Here is a 16908-nt window from a genome sequence, read left to right on the forward strand (position 1 = left end):
AACAGAAAGGGAGGTGGGCAGGGCTTCTGGTGAAGATAGTTGGACAAGCCTAGTACTAAAGTAAGACTGCCTAAGGTAAGTCATAGACTACTTGCTATGTAACACTGGGCTGAATATCATGGTCCAAAAAGCCCAGGCCAGAGCTGGGGCTGTAGCTCAGTGGTAGAGTACTTGCCTGGCATGTGTGAGGCACTGGATTCCATCCTCAGCACCACATAAAAATTAATGAATTAATTAATTAATTAAATACAGGTATTATGTCCATCTACAACTAAGAAAGAAAGAAAGAAAGAAAGTCCCATGGCAGTACCAGCCACACTGAAATTGCTCATTTGCACCATCATGGAACCTGATAGCTCTTACTTCCTTTGATTGCCTTGACAGACATCACTGGTTGGGCAGGTGACATCTCTGTTTTAATCAGGGGAAAGTAATTCAAAGGCACACAATTTGTTAGCATCAGAGGTAGGCTAGAGCTTCTCTCCCTGCCTCCTGGCCCTAGGACTTTTTTTCTGTGCCACACATAAATTCTAACTTGATGAATTATAAGAACCTCCTGCTTCATTCCTTTGTGTTGCTTAGTGCTACATCCCTGTTCAGGGGAGTGAAGTGATGTGTAATGACTAAGAGCTTAGTAATGACTGAGACTTAGAGTTAGAGAAACCTAGGTTTTATTCCCTTCTGTGAAACTTCTTAGCTGTGTGACTCTGGACAAGTAATTCTACCTCTCTAAGCCCCATTGGTTTCCTCATTTGTAGAACAGGGATAATAATAGAAGTTATTGTTTCCCAACAGGTGAGAAGGGGTCCACTGGACTGGTAGGTTTTCCAGGCATTCCGGGTCTCCCTGGTATTCCTGGTGCAAGTGGATTAAAGGGGATTCCTGGGTCAGCCGGAAAAGTGGGAACATCTGGACAGGCTGGGATTCCTGGTGAAAAAGGTGAGTAGAAGAAGTGAATGCTAGAACTGCCACCCTTCTCAATGTTCCTTTTGCTTGTTGACTTTGTCACTTCTGTAGCTTATAACAACCCTGTGTTAAATAATAAGATTTGGGGCTTCTGAATAAAGTCCTTTAAACCAAAAAACTAATAATCACTTCTGAGTTAACACTGCATAATACAGGCTGTGTTACTGAGATTTCCATTACCATACCAATACTGGAGAGAAAACAACTTAATTGAGGAAAGTTTTATTTTAGTTTGTGGATTCAGAGGTTTCTGTTCATGCAGTTGGCCCTGTTGCCTTTGGTCATGTGGTGAGGCAGAATATCATGGCAGGGAGCATGTGATGGAGAAAGCTGTTTACCCCATGGCGTCTGGGAAGCAAATGAGAAAGAGGAAAAGGAAAAGACCAGAGTCCCACAATCCTCTGAGGACATTCTTCATAACTTCCTCACACTAGTCCCCACCTCTCCAAGTTTCCACCACCTCCTAGTGCACCAAGCTTTTAAGAAATGAGGTTTATCATTCTGCCTCTAGTCCCCAAAGACTCGTGTTGATCTTGTGGTGTAAAATCAGCCCATCCCCAAGAGTCCCCATTGTCTGTGTTAGTTCTCCATTATTGTAACTCATACCTGAGATAATTTATAACAAGGAAAAGTTTATCTTGACTTACAGTTTTAGAAGATTCAGTTTATGGTCATATGGTGGCCTTGTCTTTAGGCCTGTGATAAGGCAGTACATCATGGTGGCCACGAAGGAAAAAAGAGAGAGGAAGAAGGCTGGGGATATAGCTCAGTTGGTAGAGTGTTGGCCTCACATGCACAAGGCACTGGGTTCAATCCCCAGCACACACACACACACACACACACACATACACACACACACAGAGCAAGAAAGAGAGAGAGAGAGACCAGAGTTCCATAGCCCCTTTGGAGGGCATACTCACAAAGACTTAATTTCCACCCACTAGGCCCTACTCTCAAAGGCTACACCACCTCAAAGGCTATACCACCTCAAAGGCTATACCACCTCCCAATGCACCACAGGCTGTATACATGGGGCCCTTGGGGGATATTTATCCAAACCATAACAAAGGCTACATCCATACATCTCCCAGATAATCCTTGGAGAAGAGTTTTCCTGTGGGTCTAAAGTTACTGATCAATTTTGGGTTTGTAGAAGGAGATTTACATACACAAAAATGCAAATTTGGGGAAATGGGAGTGGAGAAAAGGATGAAAATGGCCCATAAATAAGGCTGGGGGTAGCATGGAAAGAAATGATATGAAAGCTCTACCTTTCTCTGAGTCTGTATCTAATCTCTCTCACACACTACCTAATGTTCATCTTTGTAGGAGACAGAGGTGATCCGGGTCCAGTTGGAGTACCCAGTCCAAGACCTCCAATGCTGAACCTATGGTTCAAAGGAGACAAAGGCTCTCAGGGCTCAGCTGGATCAAATGGATTTCCTGGGCCCAGAGGTGCTGAGACAGGGAACGGTTGCAAGAAATGCCCAAGAAAGAGTTTACAACCAGACTTGGCTTCCTTCTTGAGAAAAGGCCCCACAGTGAAGTGGTGTGGGTGGCAGCCAGGGGTCCAAGAAGGCTGACTTCTATGTGCCTGATGGTTGCCTGGACTTTTTAAGACTGTAATTTACAATTACCACTGTGGAACTAAGGCTTTGAATCACAGTCTGTTACATCCATGGAAGAGCCTGGCAGATAGTGGGGCATGGGCACTGAACTACTTGCCCTTGACTGGAGTCACATCATGCCCCATAAGACTAAAAGTCACACCTCCCCTCCCCAAACCAATACGCCTCCTCCTGCCTGTGTCTCAGGGCATCTGGATGAGCTTTTTTTCTCTTATCCAGAGTATTTTCCCAAGTCCTTTTATTTCTTTCCCAGGTGACAAAGGTGAGGCTGGCCGTCCAGGGTCACCAGGCCTGCCTGGAGCTCCTGGTTTCCCCAGCACTATCAAAGGACTTACTGGGATGCCAGGCCCACCTGGATCCATGGGCCTACGGGGCTTACCTGGCCTGAAGGGGTCCCCAGGGATCTCAGGTTTCCCAGGAATGCCAGGAGAAAGTGTAAGTGTGCCCAGATCTTTGTCTTTCCACCAAAGAAGGGCCTGTGTATAGGGGGACATGCCCTCAGTGCCCACCTTACTGATCTCAGCCCACTTTCCAACCCCTTCCCCTAAGACATCCTCAAACAAAACCCTCTCCTTGTGTCTGACAGATTTTCTCACCCTTTCTGAACATCCCCACCAATGTGTTTTTGCTCACATTATCTCCTCCACATGGCAGAGCCTCCTCCCTCTTCTGCATTTGCCAATACCTGCCTGCCCCTTAGGCCCCAGCCCAGCACTATCTCTGTATGAGTCTCTGAGCTCCTGCTGTGCTGGCACTCTTCACTTCTCACTGCTTACATTGATCTAGTTGGTTCTGTGGGGGATCTGACTTCCTCAATGAGATTTCCAGGGCTTGTGAACAAGAACAACCTTACATGCTTTTCTTTTCTGCACCCCACTGCCAGCATCCCATGTTGAGTCAGGCACATTGTAAGAATTCAGTACAGACTTCTTGATGTTTTGATAGAAAGGTCTTTGAAGCTCCATAAGGGGCAACAACTAGCAAAAAAATTAAGCCTGGTTTCTCTGGACTCTTAAAAGTCAGAGTAGAGTAAGCTTAGCTGTGAGACAGACTAGAGTTTGGATCTTGCCTCCATCACTTATTAGCTCTGCGATCTTGTGCACATTGCTTAATTTCCCTGAAACTCCTTTTCCTCCTCTGTAGAAAAAGAGAATAATATTCAAATCTCTTTCAGAAAGTAATGAGGATTAAGTGAGATGCTACATGTAAAGTACTTAACATTATGTCAGACACATGGCAGGCTCTGCACAAATAGCAATATCCAGGGTCAAAATGAACTGGACACAATACCTGTGCTCCCTTCAGGTGAAGTCCCTGTCCTTTAAAAGTGTCTATCCATCTGGTAGAGAAAATTCAGACATACCTGAATGTATGTATACACATACAAAAAATATAGTTCTAAAATGAATAGTCCTGACTACTCACATAATGAGGAGGGATGAAAACAAAGTGGGAAGCCATTTTGGATGGGGCCCCACTGTGAGCAGAGGCTCATAATTAGGAGTAACTATGGTAGTGTGCCAGATGAAACCAGGTAAGGAAATAGGCAGAATGAAGGGGTGTCCTGGATGATGGTTTGGTGTGCACAGTGACACAATGCAGTACTGAACTTTCTGCCCAAAACACTGTGATATGTCTTTACTGGGTACATATCCAAATGAATCAAAGCCATATTAGGTACCAGTAGAAGAACTCTGCTGATAGCAGCTGATGTGCCCACTTCCCAGACTCAGTCTGTTAGACATTAGCCAGTGAAGGCAGCTTTTCCTGTGAAAATGGTAACATTTATCAAATTCACACTCCAGCACCTGCACACAAACAGCCTGCTACCTAGTGTCAGAAACACTATGGAGCCTGTGGCAAAGGACTAGCCCTATGTGGTGAAGCAACACTTGTCTTTATGTGTCATAGTTCTAGAATTTTGACCAGAGTGCTGGTACCTGGATTGTTGTATTCTGTATTTTCTTTCTTTTCTTTTTTGTACTGGGGATTGAATCCAAGCACACTTTATCACTGAGCTATATCCCCAGTCCTTTTATGTTTTTCTTTTGGGACAGGGTTTTCTATATTGCTTAAGGACTAACTAAGTTGCTGACGCTGGCCTGGAAATTGTGATCCTCCTGCCTCAGCCTTCTGAGTCACTGGAATCACAGGCATGCACTACCATGCCTAGCATGTTCTGTATATTCTAAGAGACTTGCTAGAGCAGCCACGCATTGATTTGCCAAGATTTCAATTTTGATAAGCAATGAGGAATTATGAATGACAAGTATTAATCTTCAGATAGTATCCTGCCCCTAATAACCCTAAGTATGTGCCTTGACCCCTGGCTTTTCACCTTCCCATTTACAGAATATACATCAGTCTATCCTGACTGTGTATAATAGATATCTCTCAAGCACTGGCTTGGGGAGCAGAGGGGGAATAAAATGGTGGGGAGCCCTGAGCTCTGGGCAGAAATGATGGTTCCTGTATTGCTTTGAAGGGTTCACAAGGTCTCATTGGGGCTCCTGGACTCCCAGGAGCATTTGGTCTCCCAGGCTCAAAAGGTAAGGAACATTTTCTCTTTTAATGTTTCTCTATAACAGGGTGAATTTCTAGCAGGCCCAGAGCTGCCTTGGGAGTAGACTCAGTGTTTATGGGGAAATGAATTGGCCAAACCCCATCTATAGTTCTATATGCAACAAAAAACATGGTACCTACCAAGATCTCCAGGACTTTCATGGTGCCAAGAGAAGGGTGTCCTTTGGCTTTAGAGTTTGGCTCATCTGCCTTTCAGACTCAGCAGCAGGGGAGAACCTCAGCTCCTGTCTCTTCCCCTGATGAACTGAGTCTGTTGAGCAGGAAAATTTCCCATCCTTGCTGGTAATACTGTTCCATTCTGGTGATGATTTAGGGCCCCATCTATCATCATCTCTGCTTATACTGAGCCTAGCGATATATTTCCCAATGGAGATTTGCTGCATGTAACAGCATTTTGTGCCAGTAGCCTGGTAGCACCCCAGATCCTGGGTTGTAATTGATGAGTCACCTTTTACCCAATAGGTAATTTTGTCAAAGAGCTCCTTTGGTTATCTTGAATATGAAAAATAATATGTTAAGAAGATTTCTTTAGTACAGAATGACTTATAGTTTATCCTGATCATTTGAACAATGTCTTGATATCACCAGGAAATCAGGGCCAGACATTTGAAATTTCTGGTATCCCAGGACCCAAGGGCCAGCCTGGTGAATCAGGTTTTAAAGGTAAGGTTGCTATGTTTTTGTCTCATGTGCCTCACAGACTCTTTGAAACTGAGAATTAGAAGGAATTTTGGACACGAACCCCAAGTTCTCCAACTTCCATCCAGTGCAGAATACATTCCTCAAGCAAAATAGCCTACTCTTACTTTAAGTTGCAAAGGCTAGCAAAGACCTTTGGGATAATAGCATCCCTCCCTTAATGTATATATTGTTATTTAAACTGTGTTTCTCTGACATTTCAATCTATTGCTTCCTTTTCTGGAAGGTGCCCCGAACAAGTCTCCGTAACTCTCAATCAGTTGGTACTTTCCAAATGGGAAGATAGCCACCACTGCACTTTTTAGAGATTTTGTTTGTTTCTTTCATTGTTTTAGTTTGTTTTGTTTGTGGTGTTTGGTTTGGAACTCAGGGCCTCATGCATGCTAGGCAAGTGTTCTACCACTGAGCTACACAGCCAGTCCCAAGAGACTCTTCATAGGATCAGATCCCTTCAGAAGTTCAGAACGGTTTTACTTTCCTGTTCATCCTTTCCTACAGAGGAACACACTGCTACAAATGTGATCTGACCACTCAGCAATTGTGTTGATATCATAGGTGTGAAAGGAAAAGGTGGACTGGTTGGTGATATAGGTTTTCCTGGAAACAAGGGTGAACATGGAAAAGTTGGTATTCCTGGAGATGTTGGTCTTCCTGGCTCCCCAGGTACCATGCCACATGACAACCTTATTCTGAAAAAGTTAAGAATAACTTCAAGCCATGCCCCATCCTGAACTTCTGCCTTTGTTTCACATTTAGGACTTCCAGGGATTGCAGGTATGAAAGGAGACCCAGGACTTCCAGGTTCCTCTGGTCATCCAGGGACAACTGGGCTTCCAGGACCCTCTGGCTTAATAGGACCTAAAGGTATGTGTATTTGAGAGAAGGAAGTGGAGAAAAGTATCCTTACCTCCATAAAGGACAACTACTACTTTATCTAAGAAGATAGTAGCTAGGAGCTAGCAGCTAGGGGTAAGCCATCCCCAACAGAATCACTGACTGGGCCCATAAGGAATAATGGAAAAGAAGAATGAAAAGGAAAGAAAGTCGGCAAGCTGAGAATGGTGGCGCATGCCTTTAATCCCAGCAGCTAGGGAGGCTGAGGCAGGAGGATCATGAATATAAAGCCAGCCTCAGCAACAGCGAGGCACTAAGCAACTCAGTGAGACCCTGTCTCTAAATAAAATACAAAATAGGGCTGGGGATGTGGCTCAGTGGTTGAGTGCCCCTGAGTTCAATCCCTGCTAGCCACCCCCAAACAAGTGGGCAAGCATGAAAGGGAAAAGAACATGGGCTTCACAGAGAAGAATTAGCAAGTAAGGTATTAGTTGCCCCTAACTGTAATGCAGTCCCTGAGTTTGGGTACTTACGAAGAAAAGAAGTTTATTTAGCTTACAATTTTGAGGTTGAAAGTCCAAACAGCATGGCACTGGATCTGGTGAGGATACCCTCCTACCCCTGGCTTTGTTACCTCATTTGGGATGATATAATAGTGGAGGATATGCAAGAGGGAGAGATAATATGGCAAGACAGGAAGTCAGAGCTCTTTAGTAACAATTCACTCTCACAAGAACTAACACAGGGTCCCATGAGGAATACCTTAATCTCTGTTGAGGGCAGTATTCCCAAAGACCCGATGAACTACCACTAAGGCTCACTTCTTAAATGTCTCAACACCTCTTTACATTGCCACACTGAGAACCAACCTTCCAATACATGAAACCATATCCAAGCCATAACAGAAGTTGGTTGCCCAGGAAATGTTGCCATTCCTTGACTTAGAGATTGGGCAGTGAATCTCTGGGAGCTGAAAACCAAAGGTTTTTTATTACCACTTATGTTCTTGAAGATGCCTAATTAGTTATCATCCTACTCTTAAAGCCATATTTGTCTCTGATAGGAGTCATGAGAATCTAGGATACATGGTGTAATTTAGGTGTGAGCTATACTCCTTTAAGGCATTAATGCCCTTAAGGAAAACCAGGACTTGAATGTGAAGACCTTAAAGTGGCTTTGTGGGTAGGTGGAAAATTGTTGACATTTCTGATGTTCTTTCTTATCAGGATTGCCTGGACCTCTTGGTTTACATGGCCTGAATGGGCTTCCAGGCACCAAGGGGACCCATGGAACTCCAGGTAAGGAAGACCCTCAATGGCAAGGAGGAAGATACCGGCTCTTTCTAAAACCTGGTAGGGACTATCCCTTGACTGTGGTCTATTTCATATACTTGGGCTTACAGATCTCTTCACCAGACATCAGTTTATGGTTCCTTAATGTAAGCAGGGAAAAGGATAGGGCTTATCTTTCTGCCTGAATAAGATATTTTTTTCCAGAGCATAGACAAGTGGGCTAGACAGGAGGGCCTTATCCCTGCTGAGTCTGTCTCCTCCCTCTGTCTTTCTTCCTAGGAGCCAGTATTACTGGTGTGCCTGGGCCTGCTGGCCTTCCTGGTCCCAAAGGGGAAAAAGGAACACCAGGAATTGTCATTGGAGCTCCAGGGAAACCAGGCCCAAGAGGACAAAAAGGTGGCCAAGGTAAATGAGCTCATGTCAGGCCTTATAGAAGCTGAGGGAGGCCTTGTTGGGATGGGGGTCCAGGTTTGGGGTTCATCAGAGCCATGTGGACTGCAGGGTTGATTTGTTCATGTCTTCAATATCTGTGGGAGTCTCAGAACCCCATGGGGGCTGCTGAGAAAGGAAGGACAGGTTGTGCCTGTGGCTTTCCAGTGAATGGGTGTCAGGGAGCAGTTACCAAGTCCCTTCTAGTCTCCAGGTTCCCTTTCACTCTTCCTTATTCACCTTAAAGACTCTCTTGGTCAGAGCCTGGCTCAATGGTCCTACAGGATAGTGCTTGTCCACTTAGTGAGAGACTGGCCAGAATTTCCTCAGTGTCCAGTATGCATGGGACTTCCAGAATTTAGGGAAGACATCATGGTACCAGAAAAAGCCCAAGGCTAAGAATAAGTATCTTCCAAGGACAAGCCCACAACATGCACTAAATTAGTATCTGTTGGGTTTACTGGAAATCAGATACCACTTGATCTCACTCCCTCACTCAACAGATTGTCTGAATTCTATTTCAGAGCCTCCCTTTCCCCAAAGAAAGAAATGAGTTCTCATTGATCCCACTTGCTGTAAAACAGAAAATGAATTCAGTTTAGCATCATGGCTAAGAGTATGGGCTCTGATGTCAGACCAATGGGATTCTGATTTCAGGTCTCTCACTAGCTATATGACCTTGAAGAATGAAGTTCCTTGTCCCTCAATCCCAAATGAGCCCTTACTTGTTTGTTTCCATAAAATGGATGGAATGAAAGTCTGTGCATGGTGGTGCAGCCTATAATTCTAGTGGCTCAGGAGGCTGAGGCAGGAGGATGGTGAGTTCAAAGCCAGCCTCAGCAACTGCGAGGCGCTAAGCAACTCAGTGAGACCCTGTCTCTAAATAAAATACAAAATAGGGCTGGGGATGTGGTTCAGAGTCAAGTGCCCATAAGTGTAATCCCAGGTACCCCCGCCCCCACCAAAAATGGATGTAATAACAGAATCTGCCTCACAGGTTTTGTGAGGAATCAGTGCTGGTCATTATATTATTGCATGTTACCTAGGGAAATGATATTTGCAAAATGTTCTGTTCCTCATAGCTCTGGGGCCTGGAGTCTCATTGCACTTAGTTTATGTTTATGTTCGCATAATGTTCATATGTTTCCCAGAAACTGTATTCACAAATTAATTCATTTTCTGCTGCGTTTTGAATTGGTGCATCTGCTGTTTCTGTGTTTACTCTTTCCTTTGGTCTGGACCATCCTGTTCTTTTCTGAAAGCCAGCAGCTTCTCGAGAGGAAGGGCTCAAAGCAGGGCCTGAGCCTACAGAGACACAGTGGCTTCTTTCACAAGACATAGAGAACAGGGGATCAGATAAAAGCACAGGGCATTTTCTTTTCTGTTTGCAAATGCTGACTGGGAATGGTCATTAATTCATTTCCTTTAGCTGAGGTAATAAGACTACAATTACACAGTAAACAACACATGTCAAAATGGATACATTTCAGGAACATAATGTTGGGGGGGAAAGCATGTCACAAAGGGATATATTTGGTATGGTTCCATTGATAAATGTTCAAAAAGAAGCAAAACAACCAATATATTGTTGAGGGATGCAAATATTCATGGTCAAACTATGATAAAAAGTGAGGGAATGAAGAACACAAAATTCAGGAGTAGTTGCCTCAGAGAAGGAGAGAAGGGGTAGAATCTGTGGCAGGTGCACAAGAAAGTCCAAAGGTAATGTTATCTTATTTTTCCCCAAATAGGGTAGTTGGAACACAGGTGTTTTCATTGTACCTGGATTATTATTTACATATTATTGATCAATAATTCATCAATATTGATCAATATTGTATCCTCTCAATATCTAATTAAAACAATTTATTTAAAAACAATGCAGCATGTATCATACCCCCACCATAGGAACCTGTGATTTGATAATGGAAGTCAGCGCAAAATAAGGTTTTACCCCTGAGAAAACTCCATAGAACATTTCTTGTCCTTACCTTTAGCTAAATAACTTTCAATTGCACTGTTGTTTTCATATTTTCATTAAATATTTAGAGACTGCATTAGCATAGTTTTTTAGGACTTTTGACACTGGAATGACTTGGAAAAATAGACTATTTTGCATTTAGGCCTGCTTAGTAGAAATGTTTTATTCTTAATCAAATAAATAGATGAAATTTTATACTACTTGAAGTAAGCAGTGCCTTTATTTCAGATTTTATTATATATTGCTGTAATTATAAATCAAGAAATAGGTAAAGGACATAGGAGGCTTCAAAAACTGGCATGTGAAGCCAGGTGTGGTGGCACATGCCTATAATCCCAGGGAACTCAGGAGGAAGGATGAGGCAGGAGGATAAAAGGTTTGAGGCCAGCCTCAGCAACTTAGTGAGACTCTGTCTCAAAATAAAAAGGGTTGGGGATGTAGCTTTGTGGTAGAGCACCCCTGGGTTCAGTCCCCAGTACTGCAAAAAAAAAAAAAAAAAAGAAAGAAAGTAAAAAATAATCTAGGAAGGGAACTTTAATAATCTGTGGGCTAACACACTGACTCTATTATATGTGGTTATGTAGTGTCATTAATTTTGCATAATTTCAGCTGATATAAATATACAAGCCCTCTATATACATGTATATTCATGCATTTAATTATATACATGCATTTGAATATTCATTGAAATATCTTCTAGTATAAGCCAGAATAATACATTTCAGGAAAGTATACAATGTGTCTTTCTTTTCAGATCTTTACCTCCATGAAAAAGAAAAATACTTCAAAGGGTCACCAAGGCATAACTGACAATGCTACCAGTAGAACCGTGTGGTTTTGCAGATAGTTTTTCTTTTTTCCATTTTGTTTTTGCTTTTTTCTTTCCTAGACATGATATTATTGAATCTTTTCTCAAAATTTATATTTTTTATCTTCATGATTTCTTCATGATTTAATCAATTAATGTGCTAATTTTAAACATCTGAATTAACCCATCTGCCATCTTTCTTTACAAGTTTACTTGTCATTTTAGATGGATATAAGATGATGGGAAAGTTAACATTAATATTGCTGGATTTTCTTGTTATCAAACAAACAAATTAATCGCAACCACCAGAAGTTTATCAGTTTCTCTTCATTTGAATATCTTCTAGAATATGCCAAAGTAAAACATTTCTTCAGTGCTACAAGTATAAAATTAACATCTATATATGTATACATGTGTTTTCCCATTGAGATTACCATCTATGTATTTGACATGTTAATATTAAATAATTTTTTATAATAGATGAAAGTTTTGATTTTGAACATGTAGCAGAAATTGTTCCCAAAACAGAAAGCATGTACAACAGTATTAAAATCCGAGCAAAAATCTATTGTATATGTATTCTAATAAATGACTGTTCTCATTGACCAAAAAGGGAGAAGATATTAGTACAGAGAAATTTGTTCTATAAGCAATGGCACAAACGTTCAGCTAATATTATGAATTACCTATAAAAGATTGCTTTCCAGTTTACCTAAAGATAGCTGAGAAGCCTGGAAGACACCGCAAGGTGCAGCCCTCTTGCCACCTCCATTCTGACTGTCTGGGGCCTGAGGCTTATGTCCATAACCTTTGTTCAGGATCAGACATAACTGGCTAACTTATGAAATATTGTTTGATGGGGAGAGGAGGTTTAAGAACATGTGGAAAATTTAAACTCCAGCTGCTCAGGCATGCCTTCTTTTATTTCTGATTTGGAGGAAATCAACCTAAAATATTTCTCTCACCAGTGAAATTGGGGAGCTAGAATTTTCCACAGCTCTGTTCTAATAAAATTAAGCTGCAGCTGAAAAGGGGGATTCTGAGCCCTTCTCAGTTACTTTTGTCTGCTTGCTGGGAAGATAAGGTGAGGGGAGAAGAGCCCTCTGCTGGCAGTGTCTGGTCTGGCTTCTATCTAAACACTTCCATTTATTTTCTCTGAGACAACCTGGCCCTCTCCTGGGCACACAAAGCCACCCCTCCCACCCAGCCCTGTTTATTTATTCTTTGCAGGTTTCCCAGGTCTCCAAGGCCCTGCTGGTTCCCCTGGTGCCCCAGGCATCTCCTTGCCCTCAGTCATGACAGGACAGCCTGGTGACCCTGGGCCACCAGGCCTAGATGGAGAACGAGGTAAGAACAAGAAGCTCCAAAGAGGACCAGCTGCCCCATTTTGTCTAGTGTTTGGGAGGATCCTGTGCAGCTCTGGGCCTGTTGCTAGACGTGCATGGGTCTGCTTGGCCTTACATCCCTCCCCTTAGCCAGGGCATTGGGTTTGAACTGTCTGTATTTTGCTCTAAGGGTTTGGGAATGTCTGGGCCCTGGGACTCCACAGATGCCAAAGAAACATTCTCTATCCTTCGAATGGGCTTTAACTTCTTGTCAGTCCATAGACCTTCAGCAGTGACTCCTTACTGCTCATTCACCTCTCTCTCATCCATCTTCCAATCTTATCCCTAGGTCGCCCAGGCCCTCATGGGCCCCCAGGCCCCTCTGGGCCATCCTCGGATCAAGGTGACCCTGGAGACCCTGGCTTCCCTGGAATTTCTGGCCTTCTTGGTCCCAAGGGACACCAAGGAACTCCAGGTTTCCCTGGGCTCCCTGGAGAGCTAGGACTGAAAGGTATGGCTGTTTGGCCGGCTGCTGAACCCCTCCCCACTTAGCAGTTAAAAACAGTTCCTTGCTGCAGCCCTGGGAAGGAAGGCTGATAATGCTTCTCCCCGCCTCACCCCTGCCCAGTCTCCACTCCACCATCACTGTCATGGCAGGTCTGACTTGCTTTCCTTTACACTTTGCCAGGCATGAGAGGTGAGCCTGGCTTCATGGGGACTCCAGGCAAGATTGGGCCACCTGGAGATCCAGGATTTCCTGGGATAAAGGGGAAGGCAGGGCCAAGAGGTGAGTTGAGAGCATATGTTGTGTTGAACCTAAGCTCAAAGTAAAAAGGTAAGGTTTGGGGTAAAGTTCCATCAGGGGTCACTCCTGGCCATGCCCGGAAGTCCTGGAAGCCTGAAGCAGCTGGATCAAGCCCCACCCCAGGAGGTCGTTTCTGTACATTGGGGAAAAACTCTGCCTCCATCTGCTCCCAGGACTGAAGGTCACTGCTGCTTTGCCACCACAGACCCTACCCCTGACCTCCTCTTCCTGCATTATTTCTTCATGGGTGGGTACTGGGATCCATTCAGATCAACACCCATTCATTTGCTCGATCCAGAAATGAGGAACCTTTCTCTCTATCCTTTACCAGCCCCACCATAACTTCCACACATTCCACCCATTAGCAAGTCCTGAAGAGTGTATCTGTTAAATGCGCTTTGGATCTGATCACTTGCTACCCCAAGTTTCAAGCCACCAACGTTTCTCAATCAGCACCCTGCCTCCCCACCCCCAACTATCATTTTTTCACATAGTAGCCAATAAAAATCTTCCAGCAGCTGCCCATATCATAGAAATAAATTAATAGCCCACAAAGCCCTATGTGATTCCTCCCTTTTCATTCTCATGCCAGTCCTCTCCCTTCACTGCTCCTGTGTTTCTGCCACACTGACCTCTTCAGTTAACCTCTTTCAGGTATCCAAAACACCAGCCCTGATCTGCCACAGGGCCTTTGCCTAGTTCTTTGCACTAGTTCTACTTCCAAAACTGCTTTTGTCCCTCTACTCTTCAAATTACTGACTCCTTTCAATACTTTAATGTTCCTACTTGTCACAGGCCACTGGTTGCTCTCTCAAATTGCTGCACACCATACCACCCTGTGCTCCTTCCCACTGTCACTGCCTTATTTGTTGCCTTCATAGCTCTTCTCATGACTTGCCCAAAGATTAAGGACATTTGTCAAATTGTGCATTGTGCATCTTTAATCACTAGACTATCATCTCCATAAAGGTCTATCTCATTCATTGCTCTCTTCCCAGATCTTGCAAGTCCCTGGCACATAGTAAGCACCCGAGAAGTACTTGTTCAATGAATCGCTAAGCAGATCATAGTAAGGTAGCTGGCTGGGGTGAGGCTCCTAGACAGCTGAACCTCTGGGGTTGAATTCATCCCCTCAGTTGCTGTATCCCTGAGCTAAGGCACAAAAATGAGTATAACCTAGTCCTTGCCCCCAAAGCACTGGGTGATAGATGGGTAAAGAGGACACTGTGCAAAGGGTGGTAAGAACCATTCTTGTACTTAGTGGGGACTGTGAGGACAGACAGGGCAGAAAGGAAATCTGCTGAAGCCAGCCTGTCTTCCTTTTCCTCAGCCTGACAATGCTGTTACCCCCACCTGCCCACAGGCTTCTCCGGTCCCCAAGGTGCTCCTGGACAAACACCCATTGCAGAAGCTGTGCAGGTTCCACCTGGACTCTTGGGTCTTCCAGGCATTGATGGCATCCCTGGTCTCCCAGGGGACCCTGGCATTCAAGGCCCTGTTGGTCTTCAAGGTAATGATGGCACCCGAGAAAGGGGACTTCTTAGAAAGCTGAAATGGCCTTGACTAAGAGACTGAAGCAGCTGGCTTGTAACTCCAGCTCCAAGGGAGCACCTTCATCAGCCTTTTGCTTTGCTTCTTTACAAGGTTCCATGCTTCTTGCCAAGGAGGGGAAAGGCCAGCAGAGTCAACAGGGTAGTGATTGTATCTGACTTTGGAGAATGTGCGAGCATAACACAGCCACTCTTCCAAACAGCTTGTCCCTCTCTAAAGTGCTGCTGAGACATGGAGGGACTGTTGTGGTGCATAAAGGGAAGCATGAGGCATTGGAGAAAGCTCAGGGCTTGGGGACAGGAAACTTGGCTTCTCAAACCCAGCTTGGCCCCAACTAGAGTAAGTTAGCAGTCTCCTGGGCCTCAGTGTCCACACTTTTGCTATGGGATGCTGGCAGTTGCCCTGCAGACTTCTTAGCATTGCTGGTAGGATGACAGGAAGGGAGTGTGTGGAGGGCCTCAGAAAAGCTAAGTGGAAAGTATGGTGTCAGGGCAGAGCTGACCCTTTCAACTAATAACTAGCCCAGGCAGGCTTTGGCTTCAACACTCAGTGTGCGCACCAAGCTGTCAGTCAGTAAATCTTTAGCATGACACGATTCCCCTTTCCCTAGGGAGGGCACCACTGGATGCTCTACACTGAGCACCACCTCTGCTCCTGTTTTAGTCAGCTTTTTTTCTGCTGTGACTAACCCCACCAGCACAATTGTGGAGGAGAAAAGGTTTATTCAAGGGCTCACAATTTCAGAGGTCTCCATCCATAGACAGCAGGCTTCATTCCTTGGGACTCTAGGTGAGGCTGAACATCATGGCAGAGTGTGTGGCAGAGGGAAACAGCTTACATGGTGATAAGAAAGCAGAGAGAGAGAGAGAGAGACCTCCACTGGCCAAATACAAATATATACCCCAAAGCTACACCCCAATTCGCACCTCCTCCAGCCACACCCTACCACTTCAGTTACCACTCAGTTAATCCCATTCAGTGATTGGGTTAAGACTCTCACAGTCCAATCATTTCTCCTCTGAACCTTCTTGCATTGTCTCACATGTAAGCTTTGGGGTGAAACCTCTCATCCAAACCATAACAGACCTCATGGGCTTTCTCTCCTGCAGGCTTCAAAGGTTTACCTGGCATTCCTGGCAAAGATGGGCCCAGTGGGCTTCCAGGCCCACCTGGGGCCCTTGGTGATCCTGGTCTCCCTGGACTGCAAGGCCCTCCAGGATTTGAAGGTCTGATGATGTCACACCAGGGAGCAGAGGGTTTCTGAGGGTTTGAGGCTTGAGGATGAGTCAGAGACTCAAATCTGAGACTTATTCAGTTGATGGTGAAGTTTGACTCTACCACAAGGCTCAAAGCTGTGCTGTTGCTCATTCACCCCCACCACCCCATGAGCCTGTGAGGGGGAGCCCTACATTGCAGAAGGCGAAGAATTGATCCAAATCCTCTTCTGGGTTCGCTTCCAGATCTTCAGCCACAGGACTCTATACCACAACATGGTCCCCTGCCCTGTACCTCCCCTTTTCTGCCTGAGGATTCTGACATAGATGGGAGGGGGTGGTTCAAGGGATAACATTTAAGATGAGGAATGTCTGTCCATACCTTTACTACTTACCTTCCATTTTATATCAAGGATTGCAAATCAATGTTCTGATTAGAGAACGTTTCTGAGACTGAGTGAGAACCTTATTGGAATCCATTAGCCAAATCCACCATGGGCAGGAAAGGAGGGCAGGGTTCAACACTGCTTTTAATGCCTCTGATTCAGCAGGTACATATTTATCTTTTTTTTTTTTTGTATGGGATTGAACCCAGGGGCACTCAACCACTGAGCTACATCTCTAGCCCTTTTTACTTTTTGTTTTGAGACAAGGTCTTGCTAAGTTCCTTAGGGCCTAAGTTGCAGACACTGGCTTTGAACTTGCAATCCTCCTGCCTCAGCCTCCCGAGCATCCCAAGCTGCCAAGAATACAGGCATGTGCCACCATAAACTGGCAAAGCTTTTTTTGTTGG

At 44.5% G+C, this 16908-nt stretch overlaps 1 protein-coding gene across 1 annotated transcript in view; it reads left to right on the forward strand.

Annotated features, from left to right (window-relative positions):
* The window catches only part of Col4a6 (collagen type IV alpha 6 chain), a 281502-nt gene that overhangs the window by 260500 nt on the left and 4094 nt on the right, over positions 1-16908 (forward strand). The window contains exons 29-42 of the mRNA XM_048796881.1: positions 796-939; positions 2296-2421; positions 2848-3029; positions 5080-5143; positions 5766-5840; positions 6432-6539; positions 6633-6740; positions 7937-8008; positions 8282-8407; positions 12451-12567; positions 12895-13056; positions 13234-13332; positions 14714-14860; positions 16011-16127. Coding sequence (XP_048652838.1) covers positions 796-939; positions 2296-2421; positions 2848-3029; positions 5080-5143; positions 5766-5840; positions 6432-6539; positions 6633-6740; positions 7937-8008; positions 8282-8407; positions 12451-12567; positions 12895-13056; positions 13234-13332; positions 14714-14860; positions 16011-16127 — 1647 coding nt within the window. The remainder of the gene's footprint in view (positions 1-795; positions 940-2295; positions 2422-2847; positions 3030-5079; positions 5144-5765; positions 5841-6431; positions 6540-6632; positions 6741-7936; positions 8009-8281; positions 8408-12450; positions 12568-12894; positions 13057-13233; positions 13333-14713; positions 14861-16010; positions 16128-16908) is intronic.

Source organism: Marmota marmota, unplaced genomic scaffold (assembly GCF_001458135.2).
Source record: "Marmota marmota marmota unplaced genomic scaffold, marMar, whole genome shotgun sequence".
In the NCBI taxonomy this organism is placed as follows: Eukaryota; Metazoa; Chordata; class Mammalia; order Rodentia; family Sciuridae; genus Marmota; species Marmota marmota.